The 21,044-nt window shown below is 41.0% G+C and overlaps 2 protein-coding genes across 5 annotated transcripts in view; one reads left to right on the top strand and one right to left on the bottom strand.

The window, feature by feature from the left end:
• Window positions 1-1,845: 1,845 nt before the first annotated feature.
• On the top strand, window positions 1,846-6,821 carry LOC120416608 (transcription initiation factor IIB). The gene is made up of 5 exons (XM_039578406.2): window positions 1,846-2,133; window positions 2,356-2,469; window positions 2,544-2,704; window positions 5,356-5,730; window positions 5,791-6,821. The coding sequence occupies exons 1-5, from the start codon at window positions 2,117-2,119 to the stop codon at window positions 6,072-6,074; spliced, it is 951 nt and encodes a 316-aa protein (XP_039434340.1). The 5' UTR covers window positions 1,846-2,116; the 3' UTR covers window positions 6,075-6,821.
• A 3,664-nt stretch (window positions 6,822-10,485) lies between these two features.
• Window positions 10,486-21,044, bottom strand: part of LOC120416601 (SH2 domain-containing protein 3C) — a 103,144-nt gene continuing 92,585 nt past the window's right edge. For all 4 annotated transcript variants that reach the window (XM_039578392.2, XM_039578391.2, XM_039578393.2 and 1 more), the window contains 2 exons: window positions 20,820-21,030; window positions 10,486-12,133 (listed from right to left, as the gene is read on the bottom strand). In XM_039578392.2, coding sequence (XP_039434326.1) covers window positions 11,980-12,133; window positions 20,820-21,030 — 365 coding nt within the window. In that variant the 3' untranslated portion in view covers window positions 10,486-11,979. The remainder of the gene's footprint in view (window positions 12,134-20,819; window positions 21,031-21,044) is intronic.

The following is a 21,044-nucleotide window of genomic DNA, read 5'->3' as shown; positions in this document are numbered from 1 at the left end:
TCGGAAGGAATCGGTCAAGAAAAATTTCAAATGGGAAGCAGCGGTAGCGAAAGCAAGTCAGAGAGGGTGAAGAAAAGCCCGAAGAAAACATTCCCTCTCTTTTGTTCTGCCGTTCGTAAAGCTGTTTCTTGACCCCCTTTCTTTTGAAGAGCATACCAACTGAACTTTTTTTGACGAAGTGCATCGTCTCAGAAATCTATAAGGCTTTCTACACGCACGTTCAAAATCACTCAGTTTTCGTCAAAACCGAACCGACTCAGAAATGAGTAAAAGGGGCATCTGTCAGATTAGAGAGAATTTCACTCAAATCTGACAGAAGCCCCCTTTAATCATTTCTGAGTAGGTTCGGTTTTGACGAGAACTGAGTGATTTAGAACGTGCGTGTAGTCAGAAATTTACTAACACACTCAAAGTATGTTTACATCGAGGATTTTTCTTATGCAGTGGCGGGCCGGAACTAATGTTGGTAAAAGTAAACATATTTTTTCATAAGGTAAATTTTGTTAGGTTGTTTCAAGTAAACAAATAAATAAAGTAGTGTTGCAAATAAAATTCATGTATCCTGATTTTAAGAAAGAAAAACAGGATAACTTTCAATTATGTGTTTATTAATTTTTTTTAATTTGTTTTGGTTAAAATCGTATTGTAACAATTTTGTCGATTGAAATTAAATACGCTGATATTATTAACTAAAAAAACTAATTTTGTCCTTGCAATTTTTTTTAAGGTTGAAAAATCAACGAAACAAAACAAAATGTATTAAATCGAAATTTGGATTCAAATCATCTTTGCGAGAAAACAATTGTTGCGTTGTTGTGCATCTTTATTCAAATATTTTACAAAACATTTAAAAATTATTTTTAAGACACGAAATTTAAAACAGTGCAGAAAAATATATTTCTGGTAGTTTTTTAATCGACATTCTTAAAATTTCTTATTATTTATTATTAAAATTTATGAAAAAAAATATTATCGAATTTCTTGACGTATTATGATTTTTTTATTATTTAAAAAAAAAATTAACAACGACCTTTATTTTCGACATGATTAATTTAATGTTTTAAAGCTTTTTTTTGCCAGCAAAACTTTATCATTGAAAAGTTGTTCTAAATAATAATAATAAAAAAATACAGAGGCAAAATCCAAACAAAACTATGAACTAGCCAAATTTTATGTAAAAAGCAAAAATAGATCAAAAAAAATGTTTTGTTATTTCAAAAAATTAATCTCAAGATTATTTTTCTAATTTTGACACTCAATTTATTTATTGAGTATTTCATGAACAGCCTTTAGGGCCAGTTATAGAACTATTTTCAAAATGCCATCGCGGGCCGGATAAAATGGCCTCACGGGCCGGATCCGGCCCGCGGGCCGGACGTTGGGCAGGCCTGGCTTAATTCATCATTATTTACCTCTGCCCCTCCTCTTACGCCACGCCACTGGAGCAAGTTCGCGCGCTTTCGTTTCATTTTCAGCTTGTTCTGACAGCTTGAGCTCTGCTTTATCGACCCATCAGAAACGAAACCCACGTCAAGGTTGCCATCGGATTTTTAGTTTCGATTTGTAGATTTTTTAAATCCAGTTATTAGGATTGAAATATCATGTTTCTGATCGCAATATTTGATGTATTCTTGAGTTTTTGATTCATTTTTAATGAACAAGATTTTAAATTTTGATAATATTTTAGACTGTTTCATGATGCGACCATAATAATTATTGAATCGTAACTATCGCAGATAAATTAAACCTTGTCTACAGACTATCCAAATCAATCTTCTAGCCCTGCCGTCGTGTGACAGACAACGCTACGACGACAATCAGCCAGCGATCAGCATCATCAGCAGAACTTCGTCGTTGCGAATCGCGAAAAGTCGCGAGGGAAAAACGCAGATTTCCACCGTGTCGTGTGCGTCGTGTTCCGATCTGTGCCGTCTAATTACGGAAAGGCGATCGATTTCGGTAGTAAATTCGTCGTCACCCCATCGAGAGGCGATTCTGGGGCACGACGACGACGAAATTTTCTAGGCCGCGCGTTTCCAGCACAAGAAGGGAAAGGCCACCACCAAACACACACGAACACAGCCAGACGGACGAGAACGGGACAAAAGCCAGCAAAATGGCAAGTTCTTCGAGGTAAGAATTGGGGTTTTTTGGGTAGGCTTAAATTTGAAAAACTGCGAAGAAAGTGCCCGAATTGATTGGCTCGATGACATGGCCTACTAATGCTGTCACGCGAGAGAGAGGGTGGATGCCGTAATCGATTCTCAAAGCGTTGACTTAGCACAGCACACTTTGATGATTTCTACGACATGGTTGAAAATGTTTACATTTTGCATTCTCTCTTTGCTGCTGCAGAGATCACCACCTGAACAAGGTTTGCTGTTACGCACATCCGGATGCACCGCTGATAGAGGACTACCGTGCCGGGGACATGATCTGCTCAGAGTGCGGGCTGGTCGTCGGAGACAGGTACGTCAACTGGTGGAATCAATTATTCAGCGAAATCCTTGAAATTATCATTTGCCCTCAATTTTCATTTCCAGAGTGATCGATGTCGGTTCGGAGTGGCGAACGTTCAGCAACGAGAAAGCGGGCGTGGATCCGTCTCGTGTGGGTGGGCCGGAAAATCCGCTGCTCAGCGGGGGCGATTTGTCCACGATGATTGGGCCAGGGACGGGGCCGGCGTCGTTCGATGCGTTTGGAAGTGAGTACCAAAAAGACAGAATAGTTATGTCGTGACATAACCGGAATGGCGTTGAATAACGTAGCTCATGTTAATTAAGTTCAACAGAGTTATCAGTTTTTTATAATATGCATTCTAGGTACCGTCATCAGGAGTGACAATGGGTCTGGGGGTGAGATTAAGTCATACGCATTTCTGCATTTTTGTAGGGCCTAATCTCACCACCCAGACCCAATGTCACCCCTGATGACAGTATTTGAAGTGTATATCCGGGTTTGTGCTAATTCGTTGGCCAATTTAATGCATTTTAGGAACCTGATCTTCCCGTCGGTGTTAGGGAAGCGCTCATTTTGTCTTCAAATGCCTAAAATTTTGGAAACATTATTTTAAATTTAATATGCTTGATTTTTTCAATACTTTGGCTCCCGATTGTAACCATTTTCGTTAAAATCACTTTGACTTTGTCATTGATTAAAACTAGGTCCTAACATAAATAGCACTGCACAGACTTCCATATAATCAGGGCCCCGGCGATAGCTTGATATGGGCTACCGAACAACATTGGCAATATGGGCGTCGTTTGTTTATCAACTTGTGGTGTTTTGCAGGCGTTGCAAATCCTTTCCCTATTTGGGACGTAAGATTTAAGCCCCCTTTATGGGGCTGAGTCCTTCAATCCTATGATGATACCTATAGAACAGTAATTGAAATGTCTATTTGAAATCATTTACCCCGTACATTTGGCAATCTAATTTTGACGTTTTCCTGCTGACTTGAACTCGTAGCTTTCGACTTACATGACCTTTTCCAGGACTTACCTCATTTGGTCTTTTGATCCTTTTATGCAAATGAGCACGATTTTAAACTCAGTTCTTTCGAATAATCGTGAAGTGACGGCAACTTTCTTTCTCTTCTGCGAATGACCTATAAATTTCCTGTTGCAGCTACCACACTAAACTTTGAGATGTTGTTGAGATGCTTCCTAGTCATTCAGATTTTTGTACTTTACGATGGTCTACAAGGTTCGGAAGCTTTTTGCCTTTATTCTTTTGCGTAGCAAATAAGACAAACTCGGTTGCGATTTAAATCCAATCCTTTACACCTTAAATGGTAGTCGCATCCTTCCAGGTTCCTTCCTTCCTGCTTGCGACGCCCGTACATGCAACCAACTCCTCGATGTTCATCTTCCGGAATCGTGGAGCTGGGCCAACATTGCTAGCATTGACATCTTTTTTCGGTGCAATGTCGCCATCAGCTGGTGGCTTGGTGTTCCATCGTTTGCCGTTCTCTCCAACGAATACCTCCAAGCTAAAAAATATTCTTGTATCAATTTGATAACATTTGTTTTTAAAATCATCTCCAACCTTGCAGAAAGGTCGTCCGAGTCACTTTCGCTCTCGATATCGGAGACGGTTCCATTCGACACGTTGTCGTCTTCTTCGTCGCTAACTTCTAACTCCAAATCACTCACTTTTATTTTCAAATGTTTAAACTGAACGACAAAGTGTAAAACAAGTTTAAGTAGTATACTTAAAATTTTAATGTGGGATTGGGATGTTGAGGTTTATCTTCGTTTTTTTTTAAAGGGAATTAAGGGAGTTATTTTTAAGTGATCATCTTTCAAACTAGGAGGACGATTATAGAATAAGTTCTCGTGAGAAAAATTGTGGCCCTAAAATGGGACGGTTAGTGTTGGAAGGTTCATTCTTGGCAACAGGCTGCAACCGGAAGGTGTTCCGTCCAGATGGCTGATGTGCCACGGGGCATGGTGTAGCTGTCGTGTTACTTGGGTGATTTTCCCCACAAATTAGGTCTTGAATTAGGTACTTGACATTCCCGTCCGTGGTTGGGAAACGCTCATTTTTGTGTTTGTGTTTTTTTTTTCAATGTAATACCCGTTAACTGGTAGCGAATTTATATTTATGCCATACTGGCCAACAAGATCAAATTTAATGCACTTTTGATCAACATTTGAAATGAGAGTTCAACCGCTTAACATTGGAACGGCCAACGCATGTCCAACGGAAGCCAACCAAAAAAGTTGGTTCTCCGACAAAGCTCAACCAATCGAGACGATTTTGTTTCCAGTAATTTTTAAGAATGTCTAGACAATCCTAAAATTTTGCAGAACTTGATTTGAACAAACAAATCTGTAATTGGTGCGACCGAAAACATCGTTCCAACTTTTTTTTTACATGCGAAAAAAAAGTTGGACGAGAAGAAATCCAGTTCGAGACCTAAATGGAGAGGCTGAAAATGCTGGTTATGTTGTTCAAGTCGGCAGAGGCGGTCGGCGGCGTGGTTTGAACCGGGAAGGGCTGACCAGAACAAGCCACCGCACAGTGGGATTTCACCCGGATTTTCACCGGAACTTTAAATCTGACGATTTTTTAAATTCCCCGATGGCCAAATATCGACGAAAAATTTAGCCATCGACCTAATACGGCGTCCGCCTTCAAGATGGACGATTCCTGACTATCGGGAATTCTTCTGATGGGACTTCTGGAGCACTACGAGCCAATGATCACGGGGCTCGAGGAATTCATAGGATTGCTACCTTGCATATAATTTAAGGGCACACATATAGGATATAACCAACATTCCAGTGGTGCTGTCGTCCTATCTCAGGACTGTTTTTAAACAACATTGCTCTTTCTCTCTTTTCCCTCTAGCCGCCAAGTACCAGAACCGGCGCACGATGAGCAGCTCGGACCGGGCGCTGATAGCGGCCTTCAAGGAGATCAGCACCATGGCCGACCGCATCAATCTGCCAAAGACAATCGTGGACCGGGCAAACAACCTGTTCAAGCAGGTTCACGACGGCAAGAATCTGAAGGGTCGCTCAAACGACGCCAAAGCTTCGGCGTGCTTGTACATTGCGTGCCGGCAGGAGGGCGTCCCGCGTACCTTCAAGGAAATCTGCGCCGTCAGCAAGATCAGCAAGAAGGAGATTGGACGGTGCTTCAAGTTGACACTGAAGGCGCTGGCCACGTCCGTCGATCTCATCACGACCGCCGATTTTATGTCCCGGTTCTGCGCCAACTTGGGTAAGTTTTGGGGCGTGCTTGTTTGTTCGATTCGGTACTCATTGGGGAATCTTCTTGCAGACCTGCCGAACACGGTACAGCGAGCGGCCACCCACATTGCGCGGAAAGCCGTCGAGATGGACATCGTGCCGGGTCGGTCACCGATTTCGGTTGCGGCCGCCGCCATCTACATGGCGTCGCAAGCTTCGGACCAGAAGAAGACCCACAAGGAGATTGGCGACATTGCGGGTGTGGCCGACGTCACCATCCGGCAGTCGTACCGGTTGATGTACCCGCACGCGGCCGAGCTCTTTCCCGAGGACTTTAAGTATACCACGCCGATCGAGCAGCTGCCGCAGATGTAAACTGTTACAAGCAAACAAACAAACAAAAATTTGCGCTATGTTACACACATTCTAGCGAGTTCTTAGCCTTAGCTAGGTGATACACACACACATATTAGTTATTATTACTATTGCCTAAAAATAATTATTATATACACACAAAACTAGACACTTGTTTCGTTCGCTCTTCGTTCGAGGTAGACCTGAATATGAATATTTTAGTTTGAGGAGAGCAAAAACGCATAGTTTTGTTTATCGAGATGCGCTTGTCACTAATTTCCGTATTTTTTATTCGCTCGTTAGTCTAAGTTTTTTTTCGCCGAAATGTGTAAAAAGAGTTGCTATATTTTAATTCTCTTCGCCACAGAACACATCTAGCGCGCGTAACTTGTTAAGAAAACACAAACCACACACACACGTGCGGCACTTGTTTGCCAAAACACAGCACCTGATCAGGGGAAAAAGATGTAACTGAAAGAGTATGGGTGTATTATTTCATTTTTTTCATTGTGGAAAAACAAATCAAATATTAAGCTGTAGTGATCAGAATGAGAATAATAATAATAAAAACATAAACGCATAACGATTTTGTAAAACTTTTGTAACAAGTAAATGATAACTTTTGCAGGCAAGTGAAATTAAAGTGAAAAATTAAAACAAAAATTAATATCACGAAAACAAAACTGTACCATGAGAGTTGGCAAACTATTTGATAGTTTTAGAATGTAAAAAATAACAATAAAAATCAATTAAGTGAAATCATTTCAACGCCGTGGTTTTCATTCGAATCGTTTAACTTAACCACTTCTTTGGTATTTTATTGCAGGCCAAGCGTTGGCATCCAAGCGAGGTACATCCTGGACGGACCTTTGTCCAGCGAGGGTCAGAGTCGAGACGGCTAAAAGAAAGTAATAAGTCAACGCAGCCGGAAAAAATGGAATATCCTCAATACAGAAATGTGTCGCTTCCGTTAGATTACTTGCCTACGGTGTATCGGCTGATGCTTTAGATGAGTATACAAAAATAGGCAATGTTTTCCTGAAACAAATTCGCAAAGCAGCGGTTATCCTGTACGAATAACTATATCCATGGTATCTTAATATGAACGACATCAGGAGACTCCAAGAGAATGAAAAACGGAGGCAGCATTGACTGCATGCATTGAGAGTGGGAGAATTGCCCGAAGTGATAATTAAACCAAAGGTCACGAATAACTGGCGACGAGGATGTTGGAAACTGGGCGGCAGTCTGTTGTTGATTTTTGGCGGTTATGTGAGCAAAAGGTGTGGACGGTATAAAAATGAAATGTGGGAAAACGCGTCTTTTGCATTTTTTGGAGTGCTAAAATCGAGTAAAAATCGTTGGGAAAGGAGAAAAGTTGCAGATTTAGCAGCCAAAGTGATTAGCGGTTGGCAAGCCGGTACTTGTTCTGACGTTGGATTCGGTGCGTGTGTACAGTGCAATTTGGGCGTAGAACAATTGGAGAAAATGAAGACACGCGGGAGTTCCCGGCATCTGCAGTGTTATTTCAATTTTTTCGATGATGTCGCGCATTGCCATCGAAAGGTTATGGCGTGACGGTACCTCAATCATACGTCCCAAAAAGAGATGATGCCTGCAACGCAACAGTTTTCTCATGCGTGGAAGCTACATGCTGTGCGATACTATAAAAGCTAACATAGACCCTGGAGGTTTCAGGTTCGATCAGAGATTCATATCACTTTCCCAACATTATTACTCGGAATTTGGCCGGCAGGTTATCTGCCCTTTTGAAACGGGTTATTGGAATCAGCGCGAGAGATATGCCAGGTTACGGAAAAGTCGAAAAAAATCCGTGCAGACCCAAAACCCAATCCGCGCCACATTAAAAAAAAATCGTGACATATGAAAAAATAATCGTATTATGTCTAAATAAACAGAAAGTTTCATGGCAAAAAAACAATCTCGTTTTGTGATTTAAGGTTCCTCCGGAAGAAACGATCAAGAAAAGGGTCATTAAATTAAATTTCTTGAGGTTTGATGAAAAATCAAATAATCTTAATTTTCTTATTTTAATGTGGCTGGAAATTAGAGACGTTTAAACTACTTTGCGTTCAATAGGTAATGTTTTAATTCCAAAATAGACTAATGAAGCCGAATCTAATAACGCAAAATCATATAACACTGAAAATTAAAACGACGATTTTGTTTTGCTGAATGAAGTAAACCATTTGGAAAAGCCACAACTATAATTTTAATTATTTCAGAATTTAAGTATTCATAGTTTACATTTTTAAATTGTAAAACTTTTGAATTATTGAAATATTAAAATTTTCTTTTTTTATAATTTTTAGGGCTGCTGATTTTGATAATTTATGAATTTTCAAATTGACTTATTTTGAATTTTTCAATTGAAAAAAAAAAACTTAAACTAGTTAGAAAATCTTGTAGCTTTTTAATTTTTTATGTCTCAGAATTTTTAAAATTTTGTGGTTAGAATTTTTGAATTTTGAATCTGTTTCTCAATCAGGAAAAAAACAAAATTTTCGAGATTAAAATTATATTTTGATACAATAACAACTTCAAAGAAATGGATGTTTTTGCATTCAACGAAAAAAAATCATTTATTCTCATTCCTAGAATCATTTTTTCGCTTTACATTAGGCCGATGCAAATAATTTTCAAAGTTTTTGTCCCCGTATTCTAAAACAGCTGTGTTGCAAATGAGTGATAGAAAAAAAACTATCATTTAATAATTTGACTCAAAAATATTGTTAAATAGGGTATTTTAACCATTAGTGGACCCCCTAGTAGAGCCGACGCGCATTTTTCACAATTTTTCAATATTTTAAGCACTTTTTCATAACCTTTTGAACAAAATAATGGAATCTGGAGTGTTTTGAACAATTTTGAGTATTTGTTTCATCAGTTTTTTGTTTTTGAGCAAAAAAATAGCCATTTGAAAAAAAAAGTTTTTTTTGCCTGTTATGGACCCCCTTTTCCTATAGTGGACCCGGGTCCATAATCCGATTATGGACCCGGGTCCACTATAGGCAAACTGTTATTTTTATACCTAATTTAACCGATATTTGATGTTTTGATGCATTGTGTAGGTCTAATGATAGATATAATGAATAAAAGATGGATTTTGCTCACTTTTCATCATGAACAAATATGTTTTGGTAACAAATTTGGCTTTAAACAACAACAAAAACCAAACAGACATTTAAACACATTTATTTCCGAAAAAGATCAGAGAAAACGTTTCAAAAACCACTGTAAACATAAAAAAAATTAAAAAAAATTATTTTGACGCACATTTTTTCATATTAAATACATAAATGGTTGACCAAAACTAAACAATAAATTTGTTTACAGTTGCTGATAAAACCACGCATGTTTATTTAAAAAAAAATGTTTTGTAATTGATTTATTATTATAAAATATCATTTCAAACTGCAACTATGATGCTTCAGTTAAGTACCATAAACTAAAGTTTTGATTAATTATAAATTCTTTTGGCTTCAGCATATTTGGTACTTTTAACATGAAAACATCTATATTTATACTCATAATTGAAAAAAATATGCGTTTAGGTTGATTACAACAAGCATTTATTGTATATTTAAGACAAACTTTTGCTTAAATACACAGTTTTCTTTATTTTTGTAAGTGTAATAGGGGTCCACTTTTGGAAAAGTTTAGATTTACGTTGTCCTATATTGGACCCCCCTAATTTTTGCTCGAAAATGAGCAGTTCTTCGCTTTATTTTAGTAAAGTTTCTTAAACTTACATTATTTCGACCTGCTGAATTGAATAATCAGTCAAAAAATGATTGGATAGTTAATTCAATCATTAAATATAAATGCAGGTTTGTTGTGAAAATGCTAGTGGCCATGGCTGATTTCAGATGTCGAACTCAAAACACTTATTTTGGCTGAAAGGACACGTCAATGTCAGCCAACATTGTTTTAAATTATGCTGAACATGCCAAATAAAAGATTTGTAGACAAAAACACGCTTGAAATTGTGATTTTATTGATTTTTTCATCAAAAACACTTCAGAGGGTCCACTATAGGAAAGGGGTCCACTAATGGATAACGTACCCTATTTGCATTTTTTGAAATTTGTCATCGAAAGAATCACACCGCGATCGTTTTGGTTTTATTCAAATAATTTAATACTTATCATTTCCCGCTTCAAATATTATATTTACTTTATGCGCTTATGTAGTTTGTGTTAAAGAGTGTGATCTCTCTCTCTCTTACTTTGTTTGCTTATTGTTTCCATTATTCCATTGACCACAAAATATGTACAACAAATCGCTTACTTTCTAACCCCGTTTCGACAGTCACACCTCAGTTTGGTGGCGTTCGTTACTCGTTTCTTTACGTAATACTTTTCATTTACCAGTACTCTAGTTGCATTTACTTGTGTTCTTTCCGCTGCTCCCCGTTCAAACTTCAATCGCGTTTCATTCCAAATTTTGTTGTTTTTTTAGTTTTATGTTGTGTTCTCTTCAGATAAGCTATTCTATATAATGCTTTCTTTTATCTGTCGATAGTAAATAAATACAGTTTTGCAAACTTTGCCCGAGTCGAAGTAGATATTTTATACTATTTTTTTTTCTTTTATTTTAGTATTTATGTAAGTTAGTGGTTTAGCACTTCTTTTTCTATCGGTTGCGGTTCTGGTACATGAAGTATTGGTTTGATGAGATTGGTTTACGAAATAAAAACACTGTTCAACTGATTTGGGATGCTTCGAGAAAAAATTAACAATGTGGTACTTTTTATCTTGAGGTTAGTTCAACTTTAAGTTTGTTTTCGTGATAAAAAGTGTCTTGTTCCATGTATGTTAGAGTGGAAGTTACTTATTATCAATTATTTCTTTTTTTTCATGATTAACTATGTTTTTTATTATGACTGCGACATTTTGTGTTTTTGTTTTCAATGATTTTACTACATAGTACTACGATACATTTTACGGTAGCTTTTGTTTCGGAAGGGTATATAAAAAGTGTCGAGAAAGTTGGATTAAATGCTTTTTTGTTTTGCTAACAAGATTGTGTGTGTATCGTAAAGTTTGGGTGGTTTCAAAAACCCCAAAACGCGGATTGATATTTCATGATTTGTATTGCTTTGGGAAGGGCTAAACTAGAGTCATATTAGAGCGTGAGTAAGAGGTTCGTCAAAGTTTTCAAAACTATTCGACACAAAAAATATCAGTCTATTTTTCAGTGGTTCGTTTGCCTGTTGCTGGAAAATCATTCTTGGCTGTGCTTTCTGATTCGATGCTCAAAAATTCTAGGACTATCAACAAAATGAGGTTAGATTTATTTTCTGCATGATTTTATTGCACCGTATAAAAGAATACTTCTTTTATAGTTTACTTACTTACCGCAAACATTATGAACTGTATAATATATTCTATAAAACTGTAATTCCATTCTCGCGATAATTATAAACTATGGCTCAACCAACGGTGTTTTGTATTTGTGAAATAAATACAGTACTATAAAATCACCAAGATTCTGCCCCCACTTCATGTACAAAAAAGGAAACGTCTAAGTACTTCGATACAATATTTGTGACTAGCTTTGATTTAGTTGTTTCTCAAAAAATCGATTCAAACTCGCGGACATTGTGCTGAGGCAGCATACTCCTTAAATCGCGAACATTTATTCTTCGATATTCGTTACAACTATTATTTTTTAAATCTGGTTTAAACAACTTCCAAAAAACGAACCTTAGGTCATTTCACATGGCAGATTTTTCGCGATCTCATTATTATTGTTTCGTTTGATTTTCATTTCCGTAGGTCTTTCAATATTTGAGCTAATAGTTCTATCAGATGAGAGTTTTGCGCTGATGGTAAAATTTTGAATTGTGTTTTTGTTTTTTTTTCCTACGATGACGCGTGAAAAAAGAGCGGAGAGAAAATTTTTAGCCGGCAGCGTTGAGTGTGTGGGGTTCTGCGGCTCCTCCGCAGAATTTGTCCGCCATCACGCTGAGCACGTGCTCGAACTTGGCGTGACGATCCTCGGCCGGCACGAAACAGCCCTTGCAGCCCCACAGGAACTTGACCTGGAACTCGGTCCTGAGGAGGGAAAGATTGTCATTTATTATTTCTACACGAAGAACATATTAAAATAGATGCAAGCTAAACAAAATTTTTATTTCTTTTTAAACATTTTAACCAATACAAACTTCAACCACAGACACACAGACGTAAATCATTGAACAAATTATACTAAAATCCATCAATCAGCAATATTAATTAGCTACTAGCGCAATCTGATGGCCAACACAAAAATTACCCAATGCGGCACACAAGAGTTTCAATGTGTGAGTTCACTCGATCATTCTTTGTGTAGGTAAGAGAATTTTTTTCTTTTACTAACAGTTTAGATTTGTCAGGTTCCGAAGGTGAATTTCTGAAAAATACTCGAAAAATGCACTTTTTGCAATTAAGCTCAACGCGCCATTTTTAGGAACTTTTTGTTGTATGAAAACATTGTTTCTGACATCCTAATCTATCATTTTAGGGGTGAGCACCAAAGTTTTGAACACTTTTCATTTTTTTTGAAACGGCCTAAAGAATCGAAACTTTTTTCAAGAAAAATAATATTTTGCAAACATGATAAAAATTGCCAGCCATTATTATTAGTTGAATTGTTCTTTTTCACACAAATTGGGTACCCCCTACTATCCACGATCGTTTCCAACGTTTCCAACGACCATGAGAAGATGCTAGAAAATCCAGCTATCAGCTAAATGCACAATAATTGTTTGTTAATTGGGTCCTAAAATTAAGCTCAAATTTGCAATTATTATTCACAAAGATGAAGCTTTTTTTTATAAGTACAATGACCATTTGCACGGCCGAAAATTATTTAAAATGGATTTTCAAATCAAAATAAAAAAACTAACTTAATCCACCTACGTGGTTGGTGCCTTCCTCACTTTTTACCAACAATGGGTAATATGAGCGGTTTGGACACATACTTCAACTATTATTTAGATCCAGAAAAATAAGTACATAGATATTACTTAAGTGGTAATAACTCGATACAGGGTTGCCAGATCTTCAATGTTGTGTACTCAATTGCCTAACCAACGATGGGTCGGATGATAGATCCGGACATCATTTACATACATTTAAGTGAGATCCGGCATCAAAAAAGTACAAAAATATCACTTAAATGGTCATAACTCCAGACAGGGTTGCCAGATCTTCAATGTTGTGGACTCGTTGGAAAGGTCTTTCAATTGCCTAACCAACGATGGGTCGGATGATAGATCCGGACATCGTTTACATACATTTAAGTGAGATCCGGCTTCAAAAAAGTACAAAAATATCACTTAAATGGTCATAACTCCAGACAGGGTTGCCAGATCTTCAATGTTGTAGACTCGTTGGAAAGGTCTTTCAATTGCCTAACCAACGATGGGTCGGATGATGGATCCGGACATCGTTTACATGCATATAAATGAGATCCGGATATATGTGAAAACACATTTTTATATATAACTTTTGAACTACTTATCGAAACTTCAAACAATTCAATAGCGATGTATGGGACCCTAAACCAAGTCGAATGCACCTGGTTTGGTCAAAATTGGTTCAGCCAGTGCTGAGAAAACTTAGTGAGAATTTTGGTCACATACATACATACACACACACATACACACACACAGACATTTGTTCAGTTTTCGATTCTGAGTCGATATGTATACATGAAGGTGGGTTTTCGAGCTTTTAATAAAAAGTTCTTGTTTAGAGCAGGATTATCCAGGTTTTTAAGCGAAAATGGCGTTCGAAGGGTGAACGCCCGAAATGTCAAAATCACGCAGTGACACCAACATTACGAAAAAAGTGTACCATGGCATGACAGCCACATTTTTTTTCTAATGTTGGTGCTACTGCGCGATTTTGACATTTCGGACGTTCACCATTCGAACGCCATCTTCGCTTAAAAACCTCGATAGCCTTACCTCAGTGAGGAAGGCAAAATAAAAATAAAATAACTGTGAAGAAGCTTCACAGAAAAGGTCCTACTTGACAGATCGTTCCAAGGGAATCATAGTTGTTTTCATGTCAATATTTTTTTGCATTAAAATAAAAAAAAGTGATCAGAAATCACGTCAGAAATGGTTTTTAATCGTACATTTTAAGGTTGTACACTGCCGTTCTACGCATAATTGTCCCATGTCATTTTTGGTCGATTCTGACTTTTTGTCATTTTTAGGTTTAGTTTGACGTTTACTTTTCGAAAAACACATAAAATCTAGTACTTTGTTAGGAAACTCATCAAAAACAACACCATGTCTGTTTGTCCCATAGTGGTACTTCTACGCATAATTGTCCCACCAAGTATTTTCTTTCGCGGAATCATTAGTTTTACAAAGCATTGTGTCTTGTTTACCTTTTGTAAAGCAAAAGAATAACAAATAAGAGTGATAAACTGCTAACTGGGGCAATTAGGGACATATAGGGTGAATAGGGACCTACGGGACAATTATGCGTAGAAACACAAAAAACAGTCGAAAAATTTCAATCGCGTTTTTCTCAGTTGCACTTTTTTGAACCTGGGACAATTATGCGTAGAACGGCAGTACAGTGAGTCAAATATGATATGATGTAAAACGGAATCGACGTAACACCTTATAATGTGGCCCTCTTAAACCTTGCGATTTCGTCAACGGATCCACAGGCGTGTATAGTTCTTTTTGCGAGAAGACTCCGCCTCCCGGGTCTCCTAATTGTGAAGGTATAGCACGAGGAGAGGGCACCGAATACCTTTATTAAAACTTAGATTCGAGATTCGGGATTCGAACCGGCGACCTCTGGGTTGTGAGTCCAGTACATAAAATTCGACTAAAGTACCAAGTTTTATACATCAATCGACGCGGCAGAATGTTTTTTAAGATCCATTCATTGGCTTTGTAAAAAAACTTATTCTAAAAAAATACAAAAATAGTTTACTAAATTAAGTTATCAAACAAATAATTGTTCGTACCCCTAATAAAAGTACAAAATCTGATCGAATTAAGTGAAACCTTTATGAAACGTTGTTTCTGTGTCAAATACAAGCACCTCTAGCCAGTCTAATCTTATCAAAACATTAGTTAATAAACAATTATTTTTATAATTTTTTTATTTTATATTGTAAAATTCTCCATTGAACAAGTTTCAACAAAATTTGTACATTGATTTCATATTTTTTATTGACATTTTCGACCAAAAAAACTGTTTCAAACAATCCGGATTGACCCGGAACCGGTTTAACCCCCAGAGGGAAGTTTTATGGTGATCAGATAGAGGGCAAAAAATCCACGTCTTGCAATTTGAAGCATCCAAATTCGTCTACAACAGCCCGATTACGAGTCCCTAGTCTGAATTTGAAAAACAAAAAGCAACAAACGCAAAACATTCTGACCCAGGACGGTACAGAAATTCACAGCACGAAAAGTGAAAATTTTAAATTAAAAAATATAAATTTTACAAATCCAATGAATGTACCATGAAGAGGACCAGTGTTGCAAATGAGTGATAAAAAAGCTATCAATTGATTATCTCTGCACCAAAAACATCCGAGAGTAAAACGACCGTCACTATAGCATTGTATTTTTTTTTCTCTTCTTGTGCCTCGTGATTTCCAGCGATTTCATTCTCTATCACTCCTTCCCTTTTCCTCAACTCTGCGCTCTCTCCGCTGAGTCTTTCAATCTCTCCGAAAACTGCAATAAAAGCACGCGGGACGGCGATTAGGAGCCGACCACGCATAACGTCCCGGTAAATTGCGTTTGCGAAATTGGTTTTGTGACGGCTTTTGTGGTTAAACGTTGTTGCGTCCTATCGTGGAAGCGGGAATGAGAGAGAAAAGGAAAATGTCAAACGCTAGTGTGTAAACACGAAAACGTGTTCGGCTATGTTCGGCGCTGAGAGTTTCAATAAGGAGAGAAGAGCAGTTGTATTTGAGGCATGAATATTCAGGCGTGATAATTGTAGTTGCTGAGAGCTGATATTTTGATATTTTAACAACCCTGAAGAGGACATTCTGTCGCGTCTATTGATGTATAAAATGGAGATTGGGCATCCCTAGTTGGATTGCTGTTTACAAGCCTCTGAGTGCTCCGTGATTTTTTTCGATTTTTTATTGCTTTTCGCGTCTAACGTCGCGTTCCGAAACCGTCGGTGTTATCGGAAGCCCTGGCGAACCAGGAGAAGTGGTGGAAGCACGGTTTGAAGCCGAACGTGCGGCTCAAAGGTGGTTCCGCGAAAAACACCAACCTAACCTCTCAGCGTGTAGCAAATGCAGCCAACAAGGCCCGCCTTCAGAGGCAAACCATGTTCGAGAGTGGCCGGCGTGCACGTTCGCTGGACAGGATCACACCAGGGAGCGGCGGCAGCAGCAGCGGCTACCAGACCAGGAGCAAAACGAAGAATACCTCCCCGTTCCTGTCGGAGAATCGTTTCGATGCGCTTGGCGACGACGACGTCGGTGATGGAGTGGAACAACAAAAGAAAGAACCCCGTGTAAGGATTCCGCCGATCTTCATCGTGGGAAAATCAGTGGCTGATGTGGTTAAGCTGCTCAACATTAACGGCGTTCCTCAAGGTGATGACTACATGCTGAAGTTCACCAAAGCTACGGTTCAATTCCTCACCAAATCCAAGGAATTGTTTACAACCACGGTGGCACTGCTGAAAAGTAGTGGTGTTCAGTTTTACACACACGATACTTCTGAAAATGTTTTATCGAAGTTTGTGCTTTCTGGGCTGCCGGCAGTGAACATCGCAGACCTAAAGGAGGAGTTAGAGGCGCTAAGCTTGGAGCCGCTGGACGTCAAGGTACTGTCGACATCCAAGTCGGGGGCGGACGAGCACACACTGTACCTGGTGTATTTCAAGCGCGGTTCTGTGAAAATCCAGGATCTGCGGAAAACGAAGGCGATTTTCAACGTCGTGGTCTCTTGGCGACATTTCTCCAAGCACCCCAACGATGTTGCGCAGTGCCACCGGTGCCAAAAATTTGGACACGGGTCATCCAATTGCAATTTGCCACCCAAATGCGTGAAGTGCGGCGGTAAACACCTGACGGACGTCTGTGGTCTTCCGAGGAAGGCGGAGTTAAACAACACCAACAACAGTAAGTCGCAGCTGAAGTGTGTGAACTGTGGCGGAAGCCACTGTGCCAATTTTCGAGGGTGCCCAACAAGGATAGCATACCTTGAGGAACTCGAAAAACGAAAGAAGAAACCTTCTCGTCAAGTGCCCCAAAAAAGCGCACCTCCGAACCGCAACGAAGGACCCCCTATCCGTCCCAAGCCAACCCCCCCTGGACTTAAAACCTACGCGCAAGTTGCGTCTAGGAGCGAAACCACAGTTCCCTGCACTGACCTCGGTGGAGACGGATTGTTTACTGCCTCGGAGTTCCTGTGCCTCGCCAGAGAAATGTTTACGCGTCTCGTCGGATGCCGCACCAAGCAGCAACAATTCGACGCCCTAGCTGAGTTGATGGCCAAGTATCTCTACAATGGATAACTTGAGCCATCTTAAAATTGTTAATTGGAACAGCAGATCAGTTCTGCTGAAAAAAATCGAATTTTTCGATTTCCTCTCGCGGCACCAAATCGACGTCGCCACCGTCTCCGAAACATGGCTGAAAACCAAAAACTCGTTCTACCATCCCGACTACCACATCTTTCGGGCTGACCGGAGGAACTCTGAGGAAGAACGTGGTGGTGGTGTCCTCATCGCCTTACGGAAAGGCATCGACTACACGGTGTTGGACCTCAACACAAGAGCGATTGAAACCGTCGGTCTGGAAATTCGTCTTTCGTCGCAGTCTGTCCACATCGTCGCAGCATACTTTCCTGGAATACACCGAGGGACGTCCTGGAGCGCATTCCGGAGGGATATCTACACGCTGGTACGTAGAACAGAGCCGTTTTTCGTTGCAGGGGACTTCAACGCTCGTCATCGGCAGTGGAACTGTCTGAAGGCGAACCGAGCCGGAAGCATCCTGGTTTCTCGAGCAGCCTCGTCGGACTTCTTCATCCATGCTCCACCGGCGTTCACATACCAACCCCCGGGTGGCCGTCGGCCGTCGACGCTAGACATTGTTCTCTCCAACAACCTGGTGAACATGTCGTCGTTGACTGTGGTTAACGATCTGTCCTCCGACCACCTACCGGTACGCTTCGACGTGGATGTATCGGTGCCGTTCCGACACGCGCGGCCTACAACAAAATGCTACAACCGAGCGAACTGGCAAACCTTCCACCGGATTGTAAACGAAAAGATCGACTTGACCTCTCCTATAACTACCAACCTGGCCAGTCCCGAAGCTATCGATCGCTGCGTCGAATTCTTCACATGCACGCTTTTGGAAGCCGAAGCCGCTGCCGTTCCTACCGTACCGGTACGAACCTACGAAGACTCCAAGTTTCCGGAAATAGCGCGCCAGCTGGTCACTTTGAGGAATACGCGCCGTCGCCAGTGGTATCATCGCACACGCGATCCTCTTCTCGGCGCGATAGTCGAGTCCCTGAATAACCGAATTCGCTTCGAGTGTTCGATCGCCAGAAACCAGCATTTTTCCAACAACATCCGCAACCTAGAGAACGGCGCCAAGGATGTCTGGAAGATCAGCAAAGCGCTCCGAAACCAGGTGAAGTACAGTCCGCCTCTCCAGGCAGGCGACACGCTGAAGGCATCCCCGGTTGAGAAGGCGAACCTGCTGGCTGACAATTTTGCTCGTGCGCATCGCAATCCTTCTCCCGGTGACCCGGCTACGTGCAGCGCTGTTGAGGAGAGCGTGCAGCTGATCGCCGACAGTACCTTCCCGGTCGAGTCAGTGCCAGTCATCCGCCCAAAGGAGATAGCACGGATCATCAAGTCGCTCAAGGCGAAGAAGGCTCCTGGCGAGGACAAAATCCGAAACACCCTGCTCAAGCGACTCCCCCGCAAAGGACTGGTGATGCTGACGTTGATCGTGAACGCGTGTCTGAGGACATCGTACTTTCCGTCCAGCTGGAAGCACGCCATCGTCACGGCAATCCCAAAGCCGGGCAAGGACATCACGAATCCCACCAACTACCGTCCGATCAGCCTGCTTCCCGTGATGAGTAAGATCCTCGAGCGCGTGATGCTTATCCGGATCGAAAGCCTCGTCGAGCAACGAAATATCGTGCCTCCGCAGCAGTTCGGCTTCAAACGGGGCCACTCCACAAACCACCAGCTCGCTAGACTGACGCGCAACGTCAAAAACTCGCTCGCCCGGGGCGACTCAGCTGGCATGGTTCTTCTGGACGTGGAGAAAGCTTACGATTCGGTGTGGCAGGACGCGATCCTGCACAAGATGAAGCTAGCCGGATTCCCGCCATACATCCTGAAGCTGCTCAACTCCTTCCTGAAGCAGCGCAGCTTTCAAGTTGCCGTCGATGGTGCGCTCTCACGCCGTCATGAAATCCCGTTCGGCGTCCCGCAAGGAGCTGTCCTGAGCCCGGCGCTGTACAACATCTTCACCTCGGACCTCGTCATGGTGAACGGGGTCGAATACTACCTCTTCGCCGACGACACTGGATTCGTCGCTGCTGACAAAAGTGCAGATGTGATCATCGAGAAGCTGCAGGCGGCCCAGGACTCGCTCGAGAGCTACCAGCGGAAGTGGCGAATCAAAATTAATCCAGCGAAGACGCAGGCGATCTTTTTCACCCGGCGGCGCGCTGAAAGGTTCCTCCCCCAGTCACGTGTGTTGGCACTGGGCCACGAAGTCCCCTGGTCGAACGAGGTCAAGTACCTCGGTCTTGCGCTCGACCCAAAACTGAAGTACGACAAGCTCATTGACGCCGTGTTGCAGAAGTGCGACAAGTTAACGAGGATGCTCTACCCGCTGGTGAGCCGAAGGTCAAGGCTGAGCAAAGCCAACAAACTGCTGCTCTACAAACTCGTCTTCCGTCCGACTCTAACGTACGGATTTCCAGCCTGGCACAGCTGTGCTTCAACTCGCCGCAAAAAGCTGCAGACGCGCCAAAACAAGATTCTTAAAATGATGCTGGACTTGCCGTTTAACTTCCCGACGGACGAGCTCGAGGAGGCGGCTAACACGGAATCGCTGGACACCTGGACAAGCAAGCTGCTACAACGATTTTGGACTAGTTGCACGATGTCGGAGAACGCTCTGATATCGAGTTTGGTGCCGTGAGACTGTGATATAGTTTTTAAGATACCTTTCCTCTTCCTATCCCCCTACTATCCCAGCAATAGCAACAGGTTTTTTGCGAGTGTTTTCCTGTTTTCCGTTTCGTTTTTCAACAAACTTTATTTCCATCCATTGAGATAAATGTATTAGTCACAGCTGAAAGGATCCCCCAAAACTCTGTACTGCACCTATAAAAACTATTGTTAAACGATAACTAAAGAAATAAACAGAATTGAATTGAATTGAATTGATGTATAAAATTGGGTACTTTAGTCGAATTTTACATCACAAAAAGTGTGCATACGGACAAATATTTGACTACTGTAACATTTACATAGGGCTTTTTTAAGGACCCTATTGGAGCATTCAAAATCGGAAAATGACCAAAATGGCCACCGAGATATCAACAGGTTATACGGAAAAATCCTTGTTTGAATACTTTGGCACACATCAAGATTAGATTTTGCCATTTTGAAATAAATCTAATGAATGTGAGCAAGCACCAACCACCAGAAGGTGGATTGAATAAAAGTTTCCAATTTGAATCTGGCAACGGGAGAGCCCAAAACTCACCGGAACGCGTCCTCGAGCAGCGCGTCGTACCGGCTGGTGTCCTGCATCACGCCGGCCGCGTTCTTCTTGTACAGCGACAGGTTGTTGACGAAACTCCGGGCCGCGTCCAGGTGGGCAAACAGTATCGAGAAGCCAAAGTCCTGGCTGATGGTTTCCCACGTGGTCACGCAGCTCTGCACAAGGGTCGAGCTTTGCGCCTGGGACGGGTCAACTGGAAGAGATTTT

The sequence above is a fragment of the Culex pipiens genome, chromosome 2 (genome assembly GCF_016801865.2).
Source record: "Culex pipiens pallens isolate TS chromosome 2, TS_CPP_V2, whole genome shotgun sequence".
Taxonomy (NCBI): domain Eukaryota; kingdom Metazoa; phylum Arthropoda; class Insecta; order Diptera; family Culicidae; genus Culex; species Culex pipiens.
Note: the sequence above shows the minus strand (reverse complement) of the source record. Positions and strands in the feature narration are given on the sequence as shown.